General features: G+C 42.6%; 1 protein-coding gene across 1 annotated transcript in view; it reads left to right on the forward strand.

Moving 5' to 3' along the window:
• Positions 1-26,735, forward strand: part of ptprn2 (protein tyrosine phosphatase receptor type N2) — a 110,201-nt gene that overhangs the window by 62,762 nt on the left and 20,704 nt on the right. The window contains exons 12-13 of the mRNA XM_061805863.1: positions 19,531-19,746; positions 23,682-23,888. Coding sequence (XP_061661847.1) covers positions 19,531-19,746; positions 23,682-23,888 — 423 coding nt within the window. The remainder of the gene's footprint in view (positions 1-19,530; positions 19,747-23,681; positions 23,889-26,735) is intronic.

Here is a 26,735-nt window from a genome sequence, read left to right on the forward strand (position 1 = left end):
TGGCTGAAATTAGTCTCATGATTTTACCATAATGACGAACAATTTCAAACTCCAAATTTCCACAACATCTTGGCGTCCGAACGTATTCATTGGGTACTGCGGTCACGTGACGAGCGCACGCGTCATCATTCCACATCACCGGAAAGCCTCTCTCTTCCCTCGATAACCTCCTCCCCACTGAGCTGGAAAGTGTGTGCGGGGGGGAGGGGGGGGGGTCTCCTATCACTGGTCTGGAGAGGTGAATGGAATAAAAGGAATGCTCAGAAGGATATTTTGAAAGGGAGCCGTGTGATGTTCAGAGGATTTCTCGGAGGCTTTGGCGACGGTTTGAAGTGAAAGACACCACAAAGACAAGCGCACATCGGTGTGAAGCCTTCCGAGGAGGGAACGGTTGCGGCTCTGCCGATAGTCGGCATGGAGATCCGATCTCGGTTTTTGGGCCGGTACACGTTTATATTTGAAATTAAATGATTTAGATGTGAGCTAGTTGTTAGTTGTCTACCTCACAGACAAGAGGTCCTGGTTTCGAATGTCAGTCTCCTCACACATTGCAAATCCACCCAGTGTACTGTACAAGTGCAATTTGTCTTTATTAAAACACAATCGATTGTAGTCGTTTTTTTCACGGGGATAGAACAGATTAAAATTAAATGCATTTGAATTCGCTTCAGGAGTTAACTCTGAACACACATCTTTCAAATCATCTTTCTCCATTGAAATGACTAGAAATGCAAATCATCTGTTCTAAACCCCCCCCCCACCCAAAAAAAGCAACAAATCTTTTTTTAATGAGGAAAATACCCAACTATTAAGTAATAACATACTCCCCCATGCATGGTTTCACCTCCACTTGTTGTTTCTACTCATTTTTTTTCTAGAGCGCTCTTTCGTCAGGTTTTTCCTTGAACTTGTCACCACACATGGTGCCGAAAAGGGCACCAGTTCCCGCTTCTCCCTGCTTTTCCGCCGCCGGATTCGCCACCGTGTTGGGGGTCCCCCCCCAACCCCCCCCCCACCCCCCGCTGGCGTGAGTGCCGGTGTCCCCGTGGGAGCAAGTCAGTGGCTGAATTGAGATCCGCTGACATTTTGACAGCGGCCTCTGTGTCGGTAGATAGCTCCGGCATACTGCTTATGTTAAGAAGCTCTCATTAAGTGCCAAATTCCCCCAGCTGCATGTCACCTGGTGATTCAAGCGCTCGGTTGTAAATCATCCATGGCAGCGAGGCAAGCTGTCCACTCAGTGCCGTTTGTGAGTGTATGCACCGTTGGCATTCAGTCTTGTATATATTTACCGTAATTCCCGGCCCATAGAGCGCACCTTGTGATAAGCCTCGGTACACAGAAAGACTTTAATGCTAACGCAGTGGTGCTAACACTAACGCTGTCTACCTCGCAGACAAGAGATCCTGGTTTCGAATGTCAGCCTCCTACCGCATTCCAGATACATGCAGTCTATGTCACGAACCAACTGTGCACGGGCGGACCCAAATGCAGGACTCCAAGACGAGGACATGATGTTTAGTGGGTTTTATTATAAACGAAAGTTATGCACCGTTGGCATTGTCTTGAATATATTTACCTTAATTCCTGGCCTACAGAGAGCGCATCTGGTGATAAGCTTCGGTACACAGAGAGTTTAATACTAACGCAGCGGTGCTAACACGCTGGCCCTAACGCTAACTAGCGCGGCAGCTGTGGGAAAAAAAAGTCGCGGCTTGTAGCCCGGGAATTACGGTAGTTAAGTAAGGAGGGCCCCAAAGTTGGATGATTTACAGTAGGACCAAAACATTTGGCGGAAAAAAAAAAAAAATCCCCCAAACTTTTGCGGGAATCAGTATGTGTGATAGAAGTTCAACTTCAGCTCCTGAGGTTCGAAAGTCGACTCCAACCTTCACGGGGTTTTCCGCTTGGTACCCCAAGTTCCTCACATAAGTAAATATTACAGAATGCTTATTTCCCGATAAAAAAAGCACATTCCAAAATGTTTTATTTTTCAGTAGGGAAAGATGATCTGAGATACGAGTGTTTTAAACTACAAGCATATCTCAAGGCTTTTTTTTTTTTTACCTACGTACAGTACTTGATTGCATAGCATTCATGATTTCAAAATGTCATATTACAGTAAATAAAGGTGTGAACACACTTCTAGGCTATGAATGTAAATCAGTATGGCGATGACTGTGGGTGCCTTCGTGCGCTGCGAGATGACGCACTCACCCGTACACAGTCGTAACCTCAAAAACTTGGGGACAATTGCTAACCGGGGACCGCTTGTCATTAGTGGTAAACATAAGCCAATATAACTGAACGCCTTCTAAACAGACAAAAAACACGAAGAGTCTTTTAATCATGCCTGTGTGGCAGGCAGACGCATGTTCTGACACTCATTAAAAACAGACAAGTTCACTCGTCTCCCCGCCGCCCGCAAGAAGCATGCATCCAGCTGTATAGCGAGGCAAATAACAAACTGTATGGCATGCTATCAAAGGCATTTCTGCGGTCCAAAAGGTCACGTGGTGGTAAAAGGTTGCCGAGAAGCAGAGCCGCCGTACGGCCTTTCATCAGCGGGGAGGCAGCTGGAGTCCTCCAAAGAGGCCGACTGACTCGGGCAGGGCTGCGGGCGCAGCGGGGCTGCTCGGCGGTGACATTTCACATTCACATCCGCCGCGATAATGGCATTTGAGCCACTTTGAAACGCGCACACACACACACACACACACACACACACAGCCGCTGAAACATTTATAGGCGGGCGACGCTTTTGTTGTCCGCGTTCATGACACCGTCGGAAGGAGATTGCATAGGTGGTGTGCGGCCAAAAGGCAGTTAGTTGAAGGCTAATGCGCAATTGATTGGAAACACATCTCCAGAAATAGTTGAGTTTGAAGACATATCTGCAGTGTATTATATTGTGTGCGTGTGCTGCCTATACGGTGAGTTACTGCCACTCCCTGTTGTGGTTTACTGTCATACTAAACATGAAACAATGAGCATTACACTTTGTGCAGTTAAGACAAAAATATTGCTTTGTCAGAGTGAAGTCCGTTTACCTTAACAACGAATTAAAAAAACAAAAAAAAAACACCATTAGTGTTATAACCCTTGAGCAATGAATATTAGAACACAAATGGTGAAGTAACACATGTAGACAGGTAAGTATTATGTCTTTTTCTTGTGTAAAGAAATACTAAAGACCTGAGAACTGAAGTATAATATCTGGCAAAAACAAATTTCCTTGATGTTGTTTTTAATTATCGTTACTAATTATATAGAGTATTATAAAATGGGATTACAACACCATTGTTTTCTTTCAAACCTATTGTATAAGAGGCAACATCGTAATAAGTGTTTTTTATCCTACAGTGGCGTCAAGGCTTTCTTCACTGGCCAACTTGTATGCTTTGACTACCCTGAAAATGACGTAAAATTGAATTTTGCTCTTCTCATTCAGCCGGGCAAACATGTTTTGAAGTACAGCGTGGTATATAAGATCCACGCGCGGTACGGATCAACATGCACAGCTCTCATGGACTTTATTCGCTCTCATGTCGGAAAATGGTCAATATGTGCGCTTGTCCTTTGAAGTTTCCCCTCGTCGGAATGATTTGTCTTCGCCGGTCGGAGGAATTGCATTTGCTGCCGCTTGGTGCTTATTAGTAAGACGCCTGCGATATTCCGCCCTTTTTTTTTTTTTTTTTTTTAAAGATTAAAGGAAAACAAAATGGGACTGATACCGCCTGATAACAACAGTGCGCTGGATTTAAAAAGGAAAAAAAATGGCAAGAATAAATATTCATTAGACAAAGTCTTCTAAGTAGAACAAAATAGTAATTTATTATTTATAAACTTCCACTGAAAGTATGAATATTTTGTTGTTCAGAGTTAGTTGTTCTGCATTTGATATCTTACGGACACATAAGAAGATGAAAGGACTGCCACTCAGCTTTTGCACAATGTAACCAAGTAAATATTGAACGCTAATATTTCATTGCTCGGTGCAGTACTACAATCAGTTCAATGGTACCCTAAGGCAGTCGTTCTCAAACCCAACAATGAGTTCTGTGGCATAATTAAAAAAAAAAATGTGCATAACTACATATGGAGATATGTGTCAAACATAATCAAGCAAATAATTCTCCTTATTGTAGCTTTGTCAATTAAGAGTTAATTAAGATGAATAAATTGAAGATAAATTTATTATTATTATTAGATATAATTATAATATATAATTTAATAACCTACATAATATGAATAAATTAATAAATACGAGAAATTAAGAATACAATTGTGACGTATCACGTAAACATCCCCCTTCCCCCCCCCCCAAATTAAAGCATCTTTTCCCAGAATAAAAGGTGGCCAACTAATATTAGCGCTGAACTAATCAGCTCAAAGGAGTTGAGATGACTCAATGAACACTATATCTACCGTAAAGTGCCTCGAGGTGGCCAAGCGGAGACACTAAAAAGGTTAGCACAATTTTTGGGGGGAGTGTAATTCTCTTGAACTATGCGATTACTGTACATATCATGATGTAATGTAATAGTGAAATCAATTAAATGCGAGGAACCACTGTATTCGGATGTTTGGCTGGGGAATTAGGAAGGCGTGGAAGGATAAATTAGCGGGATGTCGAGAACAGAAATAAAATGTGTACAATACGTACAATTTTGGTGTTATTCCGCCACCGTGGGAATGGAACTCTGTTGTGAAACCGAGGAGGACCACTCCGCACCGTGTCACCATGTGATAAATGACAAATGACTGGATTGTGAAGCATGATGTTTACCCGGCACGTGCTTTGAAAGCAGGCTGTTTATGCAAATTGTTTGACTGGCACTGGTAGGATTGGGGCCCGATGGCTCGGTGCCCGGGAGAAGCTGAAGGAAGGCGGGGTAAAGGAACCCGTCGTGTCCACAGCTGGGGCAGCGTGGCAGAGGCTTTAAATGTCAGCTGGGAAGGCACGCGGATGCCATTTGGCCCGCAAAGCTGCATGCCGAGGGACCCGGCGGTGGGATGCGAGAGCAGGGGGCTCACCCGCTGCCATTTATCATGCCGCTACTGGCCTAGCACATCTGGCACTTAGCTACTGGTAGCCTGCTGGAAAAGCCCTCGCTGCGGGCTAAGAGCGCAAAATGGCAAATGACTGCATCCAGTTGCGTTGTTGCTGGATGGAAGCAGGCATTTATTACGCTGTGTCAATTGAATTATAACGGGGGGGGGGGTTGCTATTTAATTAAAACATTTAAGTCTGCCTGGATGTTAAAATTAGCGCTAACTGAATACCTAACTCGCGGAATTACACGTTTTGGATTAGCGGCCGACGCTAAGCAGGAGGTTAATTATCGCTCGCTGAGCACGCTTTGCTCCCCGTGAATTGAATGTAATCGGCTGTCCTATCATCTTTTATTTATGGCAATGACCGTAATTGCCGATCCGGACGCAAACTGTCGGCTGTTCTCGTCAATTTCTAAACGCGTAAGCCTGGGCCGTTTGTGAGCCCTGCCACGAATAGTGAAAAGTCGTGAGTAGTTGTCTTGGCCCACTGAAAATGAAAAGAAAAGCCATTGCTCCGGTCAAGTCACCCCCTCCCCTCCCAAAAAAATGTTTTTTAATAAGACAATTTTTTTTATTTCATAAAAACATCACACAATGACCAAATTAAGTACAATACATTTTGCATTGTCCGCTAGCATTTGCTAGCTTTACTACCGCAAAGCTGTTTTTATGTATGTTTTTGTTTTATGTTTAGTTTGACAGTAAAATCCAATTATGGGTGGCAATTTAAAAAAAAAAAAAAAAAATGTTCGCCATTTTCGAAACTCTGAACTCACATCCAAATCTCACAGACATTTTCTATGCATTTTAAGATTTAATCATTTTTTTTCCCCCGTTGTTCAAATACATGTACAGTGTGTTTCAAAACTGAGTTTTAAGTTGTTTTTTTCCACCGTGATCTCTCCATACTGCATAGTTTCACCTATTGCGGGCGGATTTTGAACACGACAAGCAGGCGTTCACTGTACCGACAAATAGGATTATCCGTTCGTTAGCAGAAGCTGACACAAGCGCACCCGCATAAACCCATTGAAATATTGATTTTGTGTCCCGTTTTAAACGCTAACTGTCGTACTTATGCTCGAGTCAATATCCAGAACGGGAAGAAAGGATCGTATTTAATTGCCGCTTGCTTGTTGATCTTGGGAAGTGGCGTCCTTGAATGCATGCAATCACACGCCAGTCACAGTTCATTACATTGAAGATGGAGTGGGAAGGCATCACCGCGGCTTCAGCCGAGGCCTCGCCGCTGTAATTATGCTCGTGGGTGAAAATAGGCCAGATTGATTGTATGCCTTTACAACAATGAGGCGTCAATCTATCGCCGCATTCCCGAGCTCTAAAAAAAAAAAAAAAAAATTCTTGATGCAAGTCATAATTAATTCTGTTTGCGATCAGCCAAATGTTTTGTTGTTTGAAGTAGTGGCAGGCAGACGGCTGATGACGTCTACGGATTTTTTTTTTTTTTTTTTTTTTAAGACAGAGCTCCTTGCTTTGGCTTGAGGGCACACTTTTTTTTTTTATCAACACATATACGGTTAACCGGGACAAATTTGAGCACTTTTCTCCGGAACAAAGTCGGCAAATGCCAAATTGTTGTGTGTCTGAAAAAGATTATCCTGACCGACTGTCCTGCGGTTGGGCTGTAAGACTTTTTCCCCTTTTGTCGACACTGATAATCACTCGCAAATCCTTAGGAGTGTCAATTTGCCCAAACCACGGACCACGTGATTGTCATGGTAGAGAATTCAGTGAGTGACCAACAACTGGGCCAAATTTGGGCCTGTTCCTTCCTCGTGATCAAATTCAGCAGAGGCCTGAATATGGCATAACTTGAAAAGATCATCCCTAGAAATGATCCCGTGATCCAGGGTGTGGGGAGATTTTTCCTTCCTCATCTATCGGTAGGGACCGACAGTCATACATGTTAAACCTGTTCAATGTTGACGATCACAAATCCCCACGGACTTCCGTGATTGTGAGGTGAAACAAATCCAAGCACTCTTTGCCACCACAGGATAATCTCTTTAGATATCCGACAATTGTTCCTTTTCTGACTTATATCGGAACATCTCAAATTTATCAGTATGTGTATTTTTTTTTTTTTTTTTTAATTGGTGCGCAGCCGCTCAATGTCCCCCGTCAGATTAACTGGGCTTCAGTAGCATGTAGCGCGCGGCTCCTGCAATTAAAAGTAATTAAGGCGAGAAATCAGAGGGTGATACGTCCAGCGAGGACACGTCTCCGGACGAGCTTGCCGAGTTTACCCCTCGGCGCTAACGGTAGAAGAAATTATCTCCCGAGAACGCGGCTGAGAAAAATACACGAGCAAGGACGCGACCCCCGTGGTTCGACATCCGTAGAGTCGCTGGCGCAAGACCCGGCTGATCATGGAGGCATATGCTCAGGCAGGTGGTCTCAATATGTCCAAGAACAACTCCGTACAGTACGTGCTGCTGTTTTGGTCAGCAACTGGGGCAGAAGTGGTATTTTCACATCGGGTTAAAATAATACAAATACCTGAATTGCATCAAGCCAATATGGGGAAACTTAGCGTAATTTCCGGCCTACAAGCCGCAACTTTTTTCACACGCTTTCAAGCCTGCGGTTTAGGCGGTGATGCGGCTAATTTGTGCATTTTTTTTTCCCCGACGGCCGGAAGGGGGCACTCGAGTAGAAAACGTAAGAATGAGACCTTTGGAATATATGTGCCGAGGAAGTGACTTTAACCGACCCAGTTAGCGTTAGCATGGCACTAGCATTAGCACTAGCCACGCTAACATTAAACTCTTTCTGTGTACGGTCTTTCTTTGTAAATATCTCGTGTTTCAATGTGGGCACTTGTGGCTTTTACGCACCTGCGGCGTACGTATGTACCAAATGGTATTTCCTTTACAAATGTAGTCGGTGAGGCTTATAACCAGGTGCGCTCTGTAGGCTGGGAATTACAGTAATGTAGTTGATTGCATAGGGCAGAGATTGTTATGCTGCAATTCCTCTTAATTGATCGGATAATTATTGTTTCGAACAAAGAATTCTTGTTCATCTGTCCATGCGTGTGACGTATAGTGACCGTCAAAACAATTAATTGCTTTGACAGAAGAGAGCATTCACAATTAAGCTCTGTATTTACCTGTTGCCGTGCATAAAACACAAATATTTTTGTTTTATGAACGGCAACTTCGCTCAGTTTTATTACAAGTTATATAACTTGTAATAAACTGAGTGGAGACCATCGTTTGACGACAGTGGTTCCTTGCAATAGCAAATTAATTTGTTCGTTTAGTCCTGCTCCTTCTGGCGTGTCCGCCGGTCCTTCAGACACAAACAAAGAAGAATAGACTTTTTTTTTTTTTTTTTTTTTTTCCCCCTACTACTACTTCTCGCGGCCCACGTAGGCACCGCCCGTCGCCACTACTCGTGCGACTTGATGTATTGTCTTGCTGTTTGCGTCCCTTTTTAAAATTAATTGCAGTTTTATCTCTCCCCGAGGCTTCGGAGAACATAATAGTTTAAAAGTATCGTGTATTGTATTCAAACCAAAAAAAAAAAAAAAAAGAAAATTAAGCCTCCCTGTTTTCCCGTCCGCATTTAACTCAGGATGAGATTCCTTTAGTGGCAGTGCTTCTTTATATGTAATACAATAGAATTAATCATTATCTAAAATGTCCTTTTGTATTGGGTCATGTTTAAATAACAATGCATGTCGTTTTTAAAAGGTAGTGCGCCCCCCCCCCCCCCCCGCCAACTTAAAATGGCCGACTTGCTGTAAGTAAGTGGCACAGCTTCTTTATTGATTTTCAGCCGTCCTCTCGGGATGGTCGTACCGGTTTTATTCGGCGGGTGTTCAAATTTTGCACACGCCCACCAAACCAACTTCCAAACTCTGTCCTCTCACGCTGTTGACAGTTCCGCATTAGCACGGCGTACCTGCAGATTTAACCGACGCGCGCTACACCGAAAATAGTTGGGATTCAACTCGGCTCTTTGAAAATGGCTGCGATAAATTATTCATAAAAATAATATCTTGAGTGCCGAAGCTCCATTTGGGGAGGTGATGGAGGCTTTCGCTTTGAACTACAATGCGGTAAAGGAATGTATTTTTATTTCTTCCCGGCCCCACATCCATCAGCTTGGTATTGTTAAAGTGATATTAACGCGGGGGTGCGCCTTCTGGGCTTTAAAATCTATTTTCAAGCGCTTTGCTTATCCGCTTACATTTGAAACTACCGCGATGTGCATCGCACTGATGTAATATTGCTGCATTAGGTGGTGCCTTCCGGTGTTGAACAGTAACTTACACAGTGATCAAATGCGGGGGGGTGAAAAAAAAAAGACACGGCTCATCCATTAGATGCAATCATCAGCAAAAAAAAAAAAAAAGTATGCCCTGAATGTATCGTGCTTGTGTGTTTCCAAATAGTTTGCGATCAAACGCCTCGAAAGGGGTCCCGATTTAGCTGAATTGCAATGTTTCGCGACGTCGGTCTGCTATTTTCTCCAGTCAAATAAGTCTGTGTCTTGTAGCCGTGCCAAGCGGTTCAAAGTGGCACACATCAAGGTAAATCCCATCCACGGTTGTCACGTCGACGGCGTTTGAAGGCGGCAGCCCACACATTGTGCTCGTCCCAAAAAAAAAAAAAAAGGAAAGTGATAGCTTGGGAAAATAACATCCTGTGTGTGAAACGGTGGCAACGTTATTAGCCGAGGAAGCGAAACATGGCACTCGCGTCGTTGTTGATAATACTACATCATCTATCGAAAAGCCTGTAGGCCCGAAAGGAAATAGAAAGCCGCCATTTTTTGGTTTGAAGTCGGCATTATGGAGTCATTTAAAGCTATTTCCAGGTACCCTTCAAAGTGGAACTACTCATTGAGATTTTGGCAGATTGCTCATAAAAGCAAGCAACTGACATCACCAAAATATTAAAGATGGCCTTTATTACTGCTTAAACCATAAAAATACTAAAATCTATGATCCCAAAACAGTTTTATTTCCTTTTAAACTTAGCGTATTTTCCGCACACCTAATGGCCTTTAATTTTCTCAAAAGCTGAGAGTGCGCCTTATAATCAGGTGCACCTTTATATATGGACCAATATTAAGCGCAGCCCATCTAATGGATGCATAGTGAACCCCCAACCTCTACTCTTGCGTCTATTCTATCCGCCTTAAAATGCGGTGCGCCTTATATGTGAAAAAGTTTTAAAATAGGACAGTCATTGAAGGTGCGCCTTATAGTGCGGAAAATACAGTAAATACGAATGTCATACAGTTAATTTAACAGTGGAAATGGATCACTTCAACGTACTTCCTTGACACCGATTACTACATTGCTCATTAGCCAGAACTTTGGCGACGAGTGCAAAAAGCTGAGGGGTAGGTTCTGCTGGGAAAAGCGCAAGAATAGCTGAATTTGTGAACAGGAAACTGCTAATTGGCGGCGCTTTGCTGGAATTGCAAAGTAGACGGATATGACGTTCCTCACTCCAAACATGTAGCGTTTCCAAAATATTAGACCTTTTTCTGCAAGAACAGAACCAATGGTGGCATGCGAGTCCCTCACCAACATTAAAAAAAAAAAAAAAACATCTTGGTTTGTCAGTCAAGGTGTATTGCTTCATAGATACAATTTCTACTTTGCTATCAACCAGGGTTTTGGCACCATCTTGTAATATTTTAAGATATTAGTTGCGAATTCACAAATGCCGAACCGTGACTCCGCGAGGATTCGCCGGATCCATTTCTCCAAGCAAAACATCACGACAAACGACGACGTATTAATGCTCGTCGGCGTGCTTGTAAACAGGCGGCCAAGGTGAAAGCAAACAATCAAACTGGTTATTGTCTCATGATCCCGTCTCAGTGGCCAGCGCCGCCATCGCAGGAAGTGCACTTGATCCTGACATTTGTTTAACATTCATCCTCCCTCGCTTTTTTTTTTTCTTCTCTCCCCCGCTGTTGTTTGAACATGTCCACTTGCCTTTCCGTCCGTCCGTCCGCCCCGCCCCCCTCCCTTCTCCTTTTCATTATTAGAAATATGAAAGGTGTCATGGAGGCAAACAGCAGAGCGCGGCGAGGAGCGCTAGGACAGATAAGCCTCGCAGGATTCTCGCCGACTGTCGGGAGACGCGGCACCTCGAAGAAGTACTTACCGCCGGATCAAGCAGGCATGACGCCATTTATATATCTATATTTTTCCGGCCAGTGACCGTGGGAGAGTTTCAGTATGTCCTCACCGGGGTTTTTGTCAGAACGTATCGACGCACGTCAAAGGCTGCCGGCGTGATAGCCATTAGCGGCGGAGCCCGCCAGGAGGACGCCGCGCGACTTGCGATGGCGTGCTGCGCCCGCCGGGCTTCGTGCTCCGGACGTGTGAAAATGTTTCCATTTGCGGCCCCGGTTCGTGACGGGAAACAAGTCCCAAAGTTTTAATTGACCCTTTGATAGGCCACGCCCCCTCAGAAACACTTTTTAATTTTTTTTTTTTATGTTTGAACCATAAAGTGAACCGTCTCGTTGTAAAGTATTATCAAATATTTCTTCATTATACAGCCCCTAGTGGCTAATGTACCTGCACCAGAACTATTTCATTCTTCATGTTCTATTTGATTGTCATTACAATATTATAGTATACAGAGCCGTTCAGAGTGGCTCTCTGGGTCTATCAGCGGAGGTAATTACGCTTGGTACCTGTTGTTGTCTGTGTGTATTTGGTCGAGGCGTTTATTTTTCTGCAGTGGATTACATGCGGCGGCGCTTGGCCTTCGCGCTTTCGGGGTAAAATCTCGTCATCTTGTGCCGGCAGTTGGTTGACCAGAGGGCGTAAAGAATAGAGGACAGAAATGATGGCTTTGGATTCTTTCCAGTCAGGAAAAAAAAGCCTCTCAGTCACACTAATCGTCTGCTCTTGCATCCGCCTCGAATCTCTGTTTTTTTAAAAAAAAAAAAAAAAAACTCTTCAGATGGCATGGGCCACATTTCTGCCCGATGGCAGAAGTTTTGAATAATTCCTCCTAAATGAGGTTACAAGTGTGCAAAGAGCATGATGGAAATTGTCACTCTGAGGGTGACAAAACAGTATTTGAAGAAGGGGTGGGGTGTTTTCGTGCATTTCATAGCCAAAAATAACCAAATTTACTGTCAACTTTAGATATCCAAGGGGAAAAAAAAGTCACTTTGATGGTCTATTTGTTTTAAACTGATCAAGACATGCTAAAACAAAACAAAAAGCCATTCTAGTGGATCAAAGTCTCGTTTTTTATATCATAAAAAAATCTAATCATTTTTTTAACAAATTGTACATAGTGAAGAATATAAATTATAATTATTAATTTATTTGTAATATTGTATCTTGGCATTATTCCCCCCAAAAAAGTCTGAACGTCACACAAATAAATTGGTATTATTGCAAGAGTAGAGTTGTAATTAACGAGAAAAAAAAAAGACCTAATTTCGCTAGTATAGTTGTATTGTTACAATAGTCGTCATAATGTGACAAGATAAGTCAGAATTTTGCAAGAATAATTGTGGTATTATTACAAGTCATAATTGGATTGCAATTGTAGCATTAGTTGTAATGTATGAGAAAAAAAATGGAAGTTAATATTTGGATTATTACAAGAATAAAGTCAGAATATTAAATGAAAAATGCCCTCATTTTACAATATGGAAAGTGCTATTATAACAACAACAAAAGTTGTCATTGCTTAAGTGAATAACGTATTGGTACCAAAATGTTCTTTAAGGAGGAAGTTAATGGGGAAAAGGGAATGTCATCTTTTTGTAATTCTGCTGTTATTACAAGAAAAAAATGCAAATTTCACAAGAATAAATGTACATTGATACAAGATTAATTTTTCTATTCTATTTTCCTTCATGAAACATACTCTCCTGATTTTTACAGTGCTTCCTCAAATTTTGCTCCTGTCTAGCCTGTCCCTAATATTCTGTCCCAAGCCGCATTCAAGGACTGCTGGGAATTATGGTACAGTTGTGATGCTAGCAAGGTGTTGCGTGTGCATTTATTTTTTTTTTTTCCTTTCCACGACATTTTGGACACTGCGGGCTGGTCAGCGAACTCATTTTTTTTCCCCTCTCTCTCTCTCTCTCTCTCTTTTTTTGTTCTCCCCTTCACATTGCCACCTCCAGCTGTCACACAGAGGGACAATAGAGGAGAGGTGGGGGTGCTCTCTGAATGGGAAAAAATAAACTGGAGAGCGCTCCCCCCTCCCCCAACTCCAATCTCCACCTCCGCGCCCCCCCGCCCCAACCTCTTCCCCAAAGACTGTCATCTGCATTTGACAGGACCCCTGTTCTCCTCTCTTCACCGCCCCTTTTCTTTCTCTTTTCTCTCTCTCTGTACGCTCCATAATCCTCCTCTCTCGCTCCTCTCTGCTAAGTGCAGCTGTTGCTCTCCATTGGAGAGATCTTTTTTTTTTTTTTTGAACACGCAGATTACTAATTAGTATAACATTTTAGCTAAAAAAAAAAAAAAAAGTGCACTTTTTCTTCTTCCGGACGTAGGCAGATGTTGGAGGTGTTTGAAGAATTAGGCACAATTTGCATTGACAAAGGATGACGTTGTTTCGTTGGCTTTTTTTGTCGCCCTTCAGGCTCCAATTTGAACGGTGGTGGGACGTAACCAAGTACCAATACCTCAGTAGATTTTTCACATCTGTCATTATTACGTGAGCATTTATTTTTCCCACGACTTTCTACTATTAATCGAGTCATGGGAGAAAAATAAATCTTTGATTATCAGCGTGATTGTGCACGTGAGATGCACGTATTATTACTTTGAGTTGCCAGGGTCGACGTTCTCCTGTGAAATCTGTGACTTGGAGTGTGTATGGCTTGAAAAGGCAGGGGCCCGGTCTGGTGAGTGACGTGGGTGTCGAGCGAATGAGAGTGTCGAGTTGGCTGGCTAACGCTAACCCATTACAACACCTTCTAACTAGCGATGCTAAGCTACATTGCCGTGGCGATCATTGATAATTGACCATCTGTGTTGATGACTGTCGACAGACTACAACTTTTGATGTTGATGGCGACAAAATTTATTTGGAGCGACATTTTTGATAGCCAGTTCACATTAGTAAAGCTAGCTCTTAAACACCAACCTCATTTTTTTTTCTTGTCAGTATGTGTTGTGCTGTATATAACAGATGACATTGAAATTTTGTTTTTGCTTTTGTACTCACATTTCCAAGTCTTTACTTATTTTTTTAACTTACTGTAAGTACAGGAGTTGAGTCATTGCGTCTACTCGGCTAGCAGTCTTTTTTTTTTTTTTTGGTTGGTTTGGTTTTTATCAGTACTTCTTCCATAAAATGGGAGTATTTTTTTTTTTTTTACCAACTCTGGATTTTAATGCAAAAAAAAAAAAGAAAACACTTTTGAGGAATTATGGCATACTCTTCTTTGGGGGGGGAGTAAGGAGAAGCCTGAGAAAACAGCACAGCAAACACAGAGACCCCTGGTTACTCAACAAATGAGCGACGAGCCCTGCGTCCATTCACACACCCCCACCCCCACCCCCACCCACCCAATCCTCCCACCTTGCCTCGCAAGCCTATTAGCCAGGCATCGCTCCTTCGACATTCACTGTCGACAACATGTGGAGGCGTCGCCATGGCAACCCCTGGATATGACATGTGCGACCGACAGGGGGGTGGGGGGCCGAATTTAAGGAGGGGCTCAGCCTTAACTTAAAAAAAAAAAAAAAAAAAAAAAGATAGGGGAGAGAGAAGAGGGAGCCCAGCGCCTCCCCGTCTCTTTTCACCAGGACGGCGGCGGTGCTGAATGGACTCGCTCTTCGGGGGCTTCTGCACATTTTTCCGCGGCTCGGAAAATCAGGCGGGCATATCCCGCATTCTTCTCCCCTTTTTCTAATGCACCCCCCCCCCTTTTTTTTCCCCCTTTACTCCTTTGTTGAGACCCTCACTGGGGAACTTTTTTTTTTTTTTGTTGGGGTGGGGAGGTTGGCGGTGTTGGTGGGGGTTAGGGAGTGGGCGGCCCGGGGACGCATAAACGCGCCTCGGAGCCGCAACCGGCGTCAGTGTGTGTAGTAAGCGCCTCTGGAATACGAGAAGACGGCATCTTTCCTGCCCGGCGACATGGAGTCGGGTAATTATTATTATTGTCGTCTCGTCCCCCCCCCCTCCCCGATCTATTCTGCATGCCGTGCATGAAATTTTGCATCCGCAGAAGAACGGCGGTGAAAACTTGTGAACGTCGTGTTGTGTTGTTGATGATTTCAGTGCGATTCCTGGCGATCAGCCCTCCTCCCTCACCTTTTTCTCATACAAATACGTGTCTAGATTAATTTTTTTTCTTCCCGATGCACCCGCCTTTCGGGGACTTAAGTTCCAGTGCAAGTTGCTTGAACCGCTCTGCATTTATCGACACCGTTTCTATGAAATTAAAATTGCACAGGTCGGGAATTCTGTCAATTCCTAACAATAATTCATCTAAATTCTGGCTCAGGCTTTTTGAGTGTTGAACTTCATATTAACTGGGTGTGACAGTTTTCCTCTCTTTTGCACAAAAAATATGCATTTTAATCATGTACCAAACGCACCGGAGCCTGACCTTTCCCCTCCCCTCATTTGAATAATCCAAGGCACCCTCCCTCCACCCCCCCCCTTAAAAAAAGAAATAAATACATCTAGCCCTCGTCGTCCTCGCTTGATTGATCAATTGAACATGGTCAGACGTAACGGCTGAGACGCACACAAGCCAAGGATGTCGTATTGATTTGATTGGGCTATTTTATTTTAGTTTATTTTTTTTACCAGCATCATTGGGAAGTATTTCATGTTTAATCTTTCAGGAACTTTAAAAGCTTTTCAGCCACGGATCCCCTTTGACATCCAGTATGCGCACCCCCCCTCCACAAAAAAAGTGCATTCTTATGCAGTCTTTTAAGCGATATGACATCTAAGAAAAAATGAAGTCAAACAGACTAATAAAGTCCTCCTCAAACATTTAAGACGCACCCCCTTGAAAAAAATAATAGATCTACTCATTCAGTCTTTGCAGATCCCCCCCCCCCCAAAAAAAAAAAAATCTCATTAATTTGGAACATGTAAGAATCTAGTATTTCTCAATCTTTTTAAGCCACACACCCCTTTCAACATCCAGGCCAAGTCCCCCCCCCCTTCAAAAAAAAAACAACAACTTTATTTGGTAGCTCTCAACGTTCAATCTAAAGGAGTCCTTCCAACATATGAAGCCACGAGCCACCCCCTCCCTCCCTCGTTTGGATGTTCCAACCATGCAGTTTTTTTTTTTCAAATTTGATCACGCACCCCCCCCCCTCCAACATCAAGACTGAATTGGCACACCCCCTCAAAAATATTAATTCAGATAATCAGAACATTGAGTCCTTGCAACATTTGAAGCCACAAACATGCCCCCTCCCATCCCCCCCCCTCCCCCCCAATTATAATTTGGAAGAAACATGCAGTCTTCCTGAAATTTTCAAGCCATGCATCCGCTTTTACACCCGGGCTCAGTTGGTGCACCCCCTCTTGAAAAAGGGGGAGAAAAACAATTCTATCATGATGAAATGGAGTTTAAAAAATGCTCCTTTTTTTTTATTATTTTTGTGCAGACAGACTTGCCGTCCCACGTTTTTGAATCCAACACACCAGGCTTTGCGCGCACCACACATTTCATCCTCTTCTGACGGATTCATTTAATAAGGATGTACATTTTGGGGGCGGGGGGGGGGGAGTACATTTTGTGCTCAAAAATCCAAAGCCAACGTAAATATAGTTACGGCTCACGTTGGAGTTCGTCAGAGAAAACAAAACAAGTAGCATCCCGTGCCTGTGATGAATTATCTGTTCCTCTTTAGTCTTTTTTTTTTTTCCTCACACAGTGGTGGCTCCCCCCCCCCCCCCCCACGCATTTGTGATCATATCAACAAGGATTTTAATGACTTTGCGAAATAGACATTTTAACGGGGCTGTCGGCGTTCGGGTGGGCGCCGTTTCGGCCCCTCCGTACGAGCCCCTTCGAACCTCTGATCCCCCTGACGTAAACGACGTGCGATCCGGCCCAGCGTCGAAAAAGAAGCCGCTAAAACAGTCGAGCCGCAAGGTCAAGCGAGAAGGTTTATTATTATTATTTTTTTTTTTTTTAAAGCAAGACGTCGCCAGGCTTCAGCCATCAGGGGACACATCTTTTAATACTCCGATCCTCCTGATTTTTTAATGAGTAGAAATATGGTGATTTTTTTTTTCCCGTCCTTCAGTGTGCGAATGTAATACAGCGCTAAAGATAATCTATAACATTTTATGCATCATTAATAATCCCCTCAGTTGGTGCTTTTAATTCTGCTGTCGAAATTGGGCTCATCGGGAATTTATCGCCGATGCAAATGGCCACGATGTGGAGTAATTACGCCTTTACGCCGCCTTTCCCTGATAACTTCTTAAACGCCCCCCCCACACACACACACCTTCCACGAATGTCCCCCCCCCCAACCCCCACCACCCACGAAAACCCGCCAAAAACATCAAAACAAGGCCATCTAAACGCATCATGTTCAGTCAACTCGAACCAAAACTTTCACTATTGTGTTGTCGTGGAATTTCCCTATGATGAGGTTTGTCTGGGTGAAGCAGCATGAGGCTCATTGGCCAACATTATTCACGAACACGTCGCTGTAAACAATCGCATGTTCGCAATCACGAGGCGGGCGGTCGTCGCGTACGTGCTACGGGAGCTGCCGTGTTAGTCGTGAGACCTCGTACGCTGCATTCGGTGTTACGCGATCCCATCGTGAGTCCACTTTAATTTGAGTTAGCAGCTGCCATGTTGGTCAGGTGACCTTGTGCACACCATCCTGTGTATCGTTTTATTCTTTTTCTTTTCTCCCACTCACTGAACAATTTTACGTTCAGGAGGCAACTTGTTTCAGTAGGTTTGACAGCAGCTTTCTTGTTGGTCTTAAAATTGAACATTTCACTCTTCTTTTTGTTCCAAGACGCCCCCTTTACCGAAATATGAGAAAACTGAATCCCTGGTTAAACTTTTTTTTTTTTTTTTTAACGTTGTATTAAAGAGACAATTTCTTCCCGTTTGGATCTGAACTTTTTTGTTTTGTTTTTGTTTTTTTTTTCTCCGAATCCGTAATCAAGTCTCGGCTCCCCATTGGCCGAGCACTCGCTTCACATCTTAATCCAGCCAGGAGCTAATTAAGCTCACAAGCTTTTAGGCTGCCGACCTCTATGCAGCTGCACAGCGCCCGGCCTGGCCTTGCCAGCTCTAAATGGGATTGTGAATGTCTGTAGTGGGAGACAGAAGTGGACTATGGCGGGGGTGGAGGGTGGGGGGGTTGAGGGGAAGTGGGCTACGAGGGCTTGTCTGAATGCACATTATGAGGCCGGTATTAGCCGGCTAATGAGTAGGGGGTGGATGGACTGCGATGAACATTATGAATCCCATTTTTGCTCCAAAAGAGAAGACTTCACGTATGAATGATGAGATACAACGGCATGTTGGAAACATGTGTGGGTTAAATGTTTTAGGGCTTTTATCGCACTTCCTCACATGATTTTTGCATGCAATGTTCTGCTGTGGATGAATAGTTGCTCCCCCCCACCCCCACCTCCGTCCTGGTTAAAGCATTGGTACTGGTAGCTAAATAATTCTGAATCTCTCAGGGGGTAAAAAAAATTTCCTAAAAATTTGCAAAAAATAATTAAAAATTGTGTCATATTATGAAAAAATTCCTGTTATTTTTACACTAATGTGACCACCATCTTAAGCAATAATGTAGATTTTTTTTCATGTCTCTCGGTTAAAAAAAGTTATAACATCAAAACAAAGATAACAAAATTTTATTGTAGATGGGTAAAATAATTAGAAATAAAATGTAATTTTTTTTTTTTTATTTTTTAAAGACACGACCACAAGCTGTAGGTTTGACGATTATGGAGAAAAAATTAATAACACACAGAATGAGTTCCTGGTACAACTCTCACATGACATCACTCTTCAGGAATTCTTTTCTTGACGGATAACTTTCCAAGTTCTGCACACTTTTATGAATGTTTTCTGACATTTTTATGAACTACGTGACCACTGGCTGTATATTTCCTGTCACAGAGAAAGCTCGGGCACCTCAAAAGTAGTCAAAATTCATTAAAAATGGGGCAAAATAATTCCAAGTCATGCTCGTATGTTGTGAATTTTGCCTGACATTTTGACGACAGCTTTTCAGAATAAAAAGAGCTAACACAGACAAATTATTGTTTGAAGAAGGTTTTTTTTTTTTATGTTTTTTTGTTTGTTTATCGTCAGTCCTTTTTTTGTGAGTGAAACATTTTGGGGTCTTTTTTTCTAAGAGTTCCTCTGCAGCCTTATTAGGTTTTCAAATTGAACGGGGGCCGGGGCCGGAGGTTGTCCATCGGCGGTGTTTTGACGCTGGCTTTGTCCCCTCTTGTGTGTCCTTTCCAGAGGGGCAGCCTGAGCCACATCCCCGTGGTGAAGGAGACCCGGGTGGCGTCGGGCCAGCTGCTGGTTCTCTCGGCGCTGTGCGTCCTCTTCATCCTGGCGGCGCTGACGGTGTCGGCCACCTTCATCTGCGTGCGCCAGCGCTCCCACCTGCGCATGAAAGAGAAACTCTCCAGCTTGGGCACTGACACCGGCAGCGATGCCACCGCAACCTATCAGGTTCGTGCACGCCCCCTCTTGCGCTCGCTGTTAGCCAATCGGGAGACGACATGCTCGAGCTCTTATCTGCTATTGGATGTGCGCACACTCAGCCTCGTTTTTGTCCATGATTTTGTGTTTTTGATTGAATTTCCTTTTCTACTCTATTCAATACAACACCACCATTAGCTGCAAATCCACTATTCAATTCATTTTTTTTTTAAATTTCCAATTCAAGGTACGATTAAAGATTAGGAAAATCAAATCTAGGTAGTGTGCAATACCCTATTAAAAAAAACTGTCAATGAATGTCAAATATCACATACTGTAAAACCCACATTCACTCATTCCCAGTAGCTTAAAAAATAAGTGCTTTTAAATAAAGTTCAACTTTAGATATCATAAAATAGATACATGGCAATGGCACAATAAGAGCTCAGCAAGTGAAAATATTTTCTCAAACATTTGGTGGGTGCAACAGCAAAAACAATTTTCTATACACCATTTCTAAAATTAGACTTCTTAAAGGGTTCCATTATATTATTTACGTTACAACATTAGAGTACAGATGCTAAGAGGCCTAAAAGTTCATGAAAAACAAGACCACTTTTAATCCTAAAGATTATTATAATAATGTAGCATGACAGATATTATAAATATGTCATAATGTTACATTATCCACAGTTGAACATCAATCCTGCGCTGGAACATCGGGAAAAAATGTATACTTAATGATTCAATTAAACTGCATTGCACATGAAAGTTAATGTGCCTAATGTTAATTTACCCAACTAAATATTGAAAAACAAACAGTTCTTGAATATTAAATGCAAATATGTTGAACTGAAAAGGTAATTCCAACTGAAGTGCGCTTTGGCAGTGAGCGCTGTTCCCACCTGACTTTTACAATCACGCCATACAATTATGTTTTCAACTTTAAACTAACTTTTTAAATGTATTTCAGCACACCAACGAACACAAATTGCGTCTGTAAAATGGAAAGAAAATCCAGTACGTACTGTAGTGTCTGTGTGGTAGAGATGTGGCTTTAAGAGGCGGGGCCTGATGCTGTGGCTCGCTTGAGTCTGCGCGTGAGTGTCTGGGTGTGAACAATGGGCGACAACAGCTAGTGTCTGTTCATGGTGTTTTTGCATTTTACCGTTCTCTTGGTGTTTGAATAAACATGTGAACATATTTTCCCACAACTGAGGTAAAACGGTTGCTTAAACTCCAGCGAATGATGAACCTCGACATAGCCAGGAAAACACTGCACTATCGAGATGTGCGAGACGCCACCGTGACCTTTTCCTCCCCCTCCCTCTGGGCCGCAGGTGGCCCAGACAAATATTGATTTATGGCATTGGGCCTCAGCTGTGCCCGGTGTGGCACTCAGAACACATTTAGCTCGTGTGACTTGTTAACATTTTCAATATTTAATCAGGTTTACTCCTCAAAGGCTGCTGAAGGAAGAGCATTTAAGATTTTTTTTTTTATATTTCATTTTATTTCAATAGATTTTATCACATATGTCTTAGTCAAGATCAAATCCAAAGGTATATTTTTTGGGGTGCTCACTCGTGACATCCATCCGAGAAAGGGGGGGAAAAAAAAAAAAAAGATTTTATCGCTTTAAAAACAAAAACAATATTTGGATTTTTTTTTTCCCGAGAGAGCTAAACATCAACAATGTGATGTAAGACACGGCGAGTCAAGGTACATTGAAAGTCTCTGGGAGATACGACACTGGCATCAAAATGTAGTTTAAAACACCCAGATCCCCAATATTTTCATAACTTTATTAGTAATTACAGTTGCGCCTTGAGAAACAAGTTGAATTAGGTGGAGACGGGCGCCCCTGGTATTGGTCGTTCTTTGGAGAGGATAAAGAATATATGCCTGTGTATTGTTATTATGCGTTGTTGGAATATCCATTGCTTAAAGGGTTATAACACTACAGCACAATTTGATAACATGTCTATGGTGTTTTGTATTGATAGTTAGCATCAGGCTAAGCGGACTACGAACACACTTGTGTGGTGGTTTTAAATACACGGGGTGTAATGCTTTTAGCTTAATGTGTAGTTTGACGGCAAACCTCAACTCGGAATGCCAATAAAGAACTAAAAACCTTCTTTTTTGTAATTGTTGCCGTTTTCTTCTTGGTCTTGGTCAAAATGCGGAGCAATACTGACTGGCTCCCGCTTGGAAGGAGAGTCAAAAATGTCAAACGCCGACCCCCGGTGCAAGTGCGGATTCCTGATGTTCCCTCTTGTTGCTATTCTCACTTTGAAAGGAGGTCCGGGTCTTAAGAACCCGTCCGTATCTCCCCTCTGCATTCAGGTCGGGCGACGGCGGGGAAGTCGGAATGACTTATGAGGTGGACTTGGATGTTGCCCCAAGGCTCGGGGCGCCGCTTCATGACTCTAATCATTAAAGTCTTGACGGTGGCGGGAGGAGATCGGGGGGGGGGGGGGAGAGCAGATCCAGGAGCAGGGTTTAGTAGGCCCTGCAGCCCTCGGGGAAATATCACGTTGATAGATCAGCAGATAGCGTGTGCTGCCTTCCGCAATGCCTTTTCTGAGGCCTCAGCCGTTATTGAGCATGGAAATGAATTTGAAAGGAAGCGTATGTGGCCCAAACGGTACACGATGCTTTTTCAAGATTGGGGTGACTTCCACAGATAAGAAATGACACATAGAAGAAGATAGAATAAGCCTTTATTACTCCCACAATGGGGAAATTATCGTTTCCTTTTTTTTTTTTTTTTTTTTTTTCAACATTATGTTGGAGAGTAGGAGCACAAGAAGAAGAATATCAAAGAGCTCCAAATATACTTCTATGTTCATATTTGGAATAAGACTGAGCAGAATGAGAGCAAAAGTTTAATTGGGGCGCCGTTGTACTTGAAGTATACTTGAATAATAAATACTGTATCTGAATGTAAACAAAAGTACTCTGCAGCATTGTATGTGGCAACGTGGATTAATAATCATTATGAGCAGGATATGTAATCAACACTTGATGTAAGCATAAAGCAGCAAGAATACGCGTATACAGCGTGTACATATTTTTACAGTATTTAGGTAATGAGACTGATCAATTTCAGTGTAGTAGAAAAGCATACTTGAATAATCAATAGTCTTCATTTCAACAAACATAGAGGAACACTATATTGTAATATTCCATGTGTTACTGAGACCAGTATTGCTTGGAAACTTTTTTTTATTTTTTTAATGGGAAATAAAATCACAAAAAGTAGGCTCCTCTCTATTTTTAATGAGTAGAACAATGGCTCATCTTTATATTTTGACTGCAATCTTTTAAAAAATGAATAAATAAAAGCTGAGTCACTTGAAAAGTTGTAATCTTGATAAAAGAAGGGGGAAGCACTTTTTGTTTGGCAAACTGGAGATATCCATCAAAATATAATGCATGAATGCATCCCAGTCCCGGCTGGTTATTTGAATGATGGATGAGCTCGGCTGCTTTGTTTGGGTGGGGTGGGGCTCCTTAATCCATCTTTTAAATGTCTGATTTGTTTGACGAGTGCGTGGCGCGGCATATTGTTTTTCAAGAATTTCACAATCAGCCCTGCGCTCCTTCTGGAAGGCACGCGCTTTCCTCACGCCTGCAATTCCAGATTTATGGCTTCGACGTGGACATGTAGTAGCACATTACAACGATAACATCAGTGAATCAATCATCCGCAAATATCCTGCGGATACATTTACAACGCAAAGCAATGAGACCGGGCGGGATGAGAGCGGCAGTTTCTATACGTATGTAGGAATAATCGAGATTTTATATGTAGATGTGAATGGAAAAGTGTACAAAATATGCGTTCATTTCAATGTGAACAGCAGCAACTATAGTCAAAAGCATTGCATCAAGTGATCGGAATGCTCCATATTTGTCTAATGGACACCCCCTCTTTTTTTTTTTTTTTTTCTGCCCAGGAGCTGTGTCGCCAGCGGATGGCCATCCGGGCGTCGGAGCGCGCAGAGCGTCCAGAGACTCTCCGCAACTCGCGGCTCAACAGCGTGTCGTCCCAGTTCAGCGACGGTCCCGGGGCCGGAAGCCCGTCCACGCGCAGCAGCACCTCGTCCTGGTGCGAGGAACCCGTGCCGTCCAACATGGACATCTCCACCGGGCACATGATACTGGTGAGCGATGCGATCAACTAGTTTACTCTCAACTAGTTCAGTATTTCAAGATCACACCATTAAGTGTTGCTCAAAAGACGAACAACGATGGAAAGGCAGTTGCCGTCGCGTTCTGTTTTTTGGGCTTTTGGCAGAATTTTGGCACATGGTCGGTAAGTCAAACCCTCGCAAGGGTTTGCGTGTCTGATTGACAATAAAGAAAAAAGTAAACATGTTCAGAATCAAGTCATATCAAATGAATTATCCAAAAAGATGGTTGCCAACTGACCACTTGTCAGGCAGTTGACACTCGATTTCTGACATTACGGTGTTTTGCAGGTATTGAGTTCAATGTTCCCTCTAAGCTGCGCAACCGCGCACTTGTCGCACACTCTCCGCGCAGATGAAAAATGATCCAGAGCAGTGAACTACAGCATGACATCTTTTTTTTTTTTTTTTTTTTTTAACACAGCAGCACACTGCCTCTCACAAAGCTGCTGCTCAGCCACACGCTCTACTTCCGACTTTATCTGACCCCGCCCACCTCTGCTCTTAAAGGGTTACACTGAGAATTACAAACACGGTGGAGGAAAAAGTGTTGAAATTAGACGACATTCTGTTTTTTGACTAAAAATGTCTGGTCTGAAGCCAAAGTCGAAAGTGTAGGATGGGATGGTGTGTAATGTTAAAATTCCACCTTTTCACAGCCTGATTGAGGATGAAAGCACGGATGATTCTGTGCCCAAAAAGCTAATTCTGTGTTTTAAATATAGGAGGCGACATAACATTAACCTTAAAACTGTTTGGGAGCATCATTCAGCTTTCAACATGCATTGCTCAAGATATTCTGCAAGCAATAGTTCAGTTTTACATCAAGAAAAACAGACGGGGATATCATTGTGGGTTAAAAAAAAAAAAAATCAAACAAAGTTGAAAGTGACATTTGAAATTTATAGTTCATAGTTGGCTTGGTTTGGTTAGCAATTTTTACGTTTTCAGTGTAAGTTTGCAAAAACGCAAAATTGTTCTTAAAAATGTTCAGACGGGAATGTAATCTGAAACTTTTAATGAGCCACGTAACTTCAATGGATGACACTGATCTCACCACTGTGCATACGTTTGATGTTGCTCACAGTGGTCAAAGGGGGCGCTCACGGGCTTAGTGTGTTTGCTCAGACACGTCAAAAATTAGAGGGAACAGTGATTGAGTATTCCGTGATCAGAGGCGGTTTCTAGTATGTGCAATATGTGCGGCCCCAAACGGCTCCATTTATGCTGATTCCATTTCGAGCATGTTTAATAGTCATCTTTAGAAGTGTTAGAAATGCATAACTTTTGACGGATTGACAGTATCTGTGTTTAAATATATATATCTGTTTGTCATTCTTGGCTCACCTCATCCTCTTTAGAACTCTTATCATTTCATCCTGCTTTTTATCTCTACTGGGTTGGGGTTTTTTTCCCCCCACTTTTGGTGCTCCGCTGTGTGATTTTGTGTCTTTATCTCAGCGCTGTCATTTACCCGCTCGCTCCTCCAGCAAAATAAGCCAGACTTTTTTTTCTCCCCCGATCAATTTTTTTTTTTTTTTTGCCTGTAATATGTCCCCGTATGTGATTGCCTTTGGGATGTTGGTAGTAATTGTCTTCTTTTTTTTCCACCCGGTTTTGTTTGTTTTTGGGTGGAAAATCCTTTCCTTCCACACACGCACAGAATAGATTGTTTTAATTTTCCAGCACGTCATTCATTTGAGACAAGCCTGATAAAAGAGACGGATAGATGCCTGGCAGTGTTTCCATTAATGGCGACCGCATTCATCACACGCCGTGTCTGCCTATTATACGGGGGGGAGGCTGTAATGAATGAGAGGGAATGTGAGTAATGCCTTGTACCGCTGCTAATAGATGGCTTTTTCTTACACTCGTCAAGGCTTGTTTGTGCCGAGCCCCCTCTTTGAACGTGACGACAATAGCGGCGCGCTAACAACAAAAAAAGGGGCGCTGTGAATCATTTCTAGAAGGCGTGCTGTTATTACTAGTAGCCGTAGCTTCTCCATAGCAGCAAACGCAACGTGGCGAGCGATCCGTCCTATAGTTTGAAAGGCCACATCAGAACTTGGGGTCCAAGTGTACTCATAGACGTGACGCATTGACATATACGGCGACAGATATTCAAAAGATGTTTGTGTGTGTACAGGAAGTGGTTATCATTGAATGCAGAGTCCATTGTGATGCACCTGCCGTACATAAACGAATGCTGCAAAACACAACAGACATGAATTTGTTATTACCGTGTATCATGACTTGTGTTATTGTTTTATTATTTTGCACTGATAGTTGGCGACCCAACAGAAATCAACCCCAGCACCATTTTAGTCCTTCACCCAGAATTTTTTTTTTTTTTGTTACTCAAGTGAGACTTCAACATACGGCCACAAATTTTGTTTAGTTTCATATTTATTTATTTTTTTATTAATTTACAATTTTTGGTTTAATGTTGTTATTTTATTTTATTCTTTTTGTTTTTAATTGTTGCTGCTGTATCTCATGGTGTATTTTTTTATTCATGTATTTCCATTTTAAACATATTTTTAATTATTTTATTTATTGGATTTTTTTAATATCTATTTTTAATTATGATTACTTTCTCAAACACTAAATATGGAAAGAAGCACGATACAAAACCCACGCTTTATTTTTCTGAATTTATTTTAATCATTTGAAGAGGTTGTATTTTATTGGTTAGGAAAGGGTTCACTCACGAGGGTCTCTTCTTAACATTCTGGCCGTCATTCCCCACCCACACCCCCACCCCCGTGAAACCATGTGTGTGATTGCCTTCTTATCGCTCATCTCGGGCCTATATTTGCC

Source organism: Syngnathoides biaculeatus, chromosome 19 (assembly GCF_019802595.1).
Source record: "Syngnathoides biaculeatus isolate LvHL_M chromosome 19, ASM1980259v1, whole genome shotgun sequence".
Lineage (NCBI taxonomy): Eukaryota > Metazoa > Chordata > Actinopteri > Syngnathiformes > Syngnathidae > Syngnathoides > Syngnathoides biaculeatus.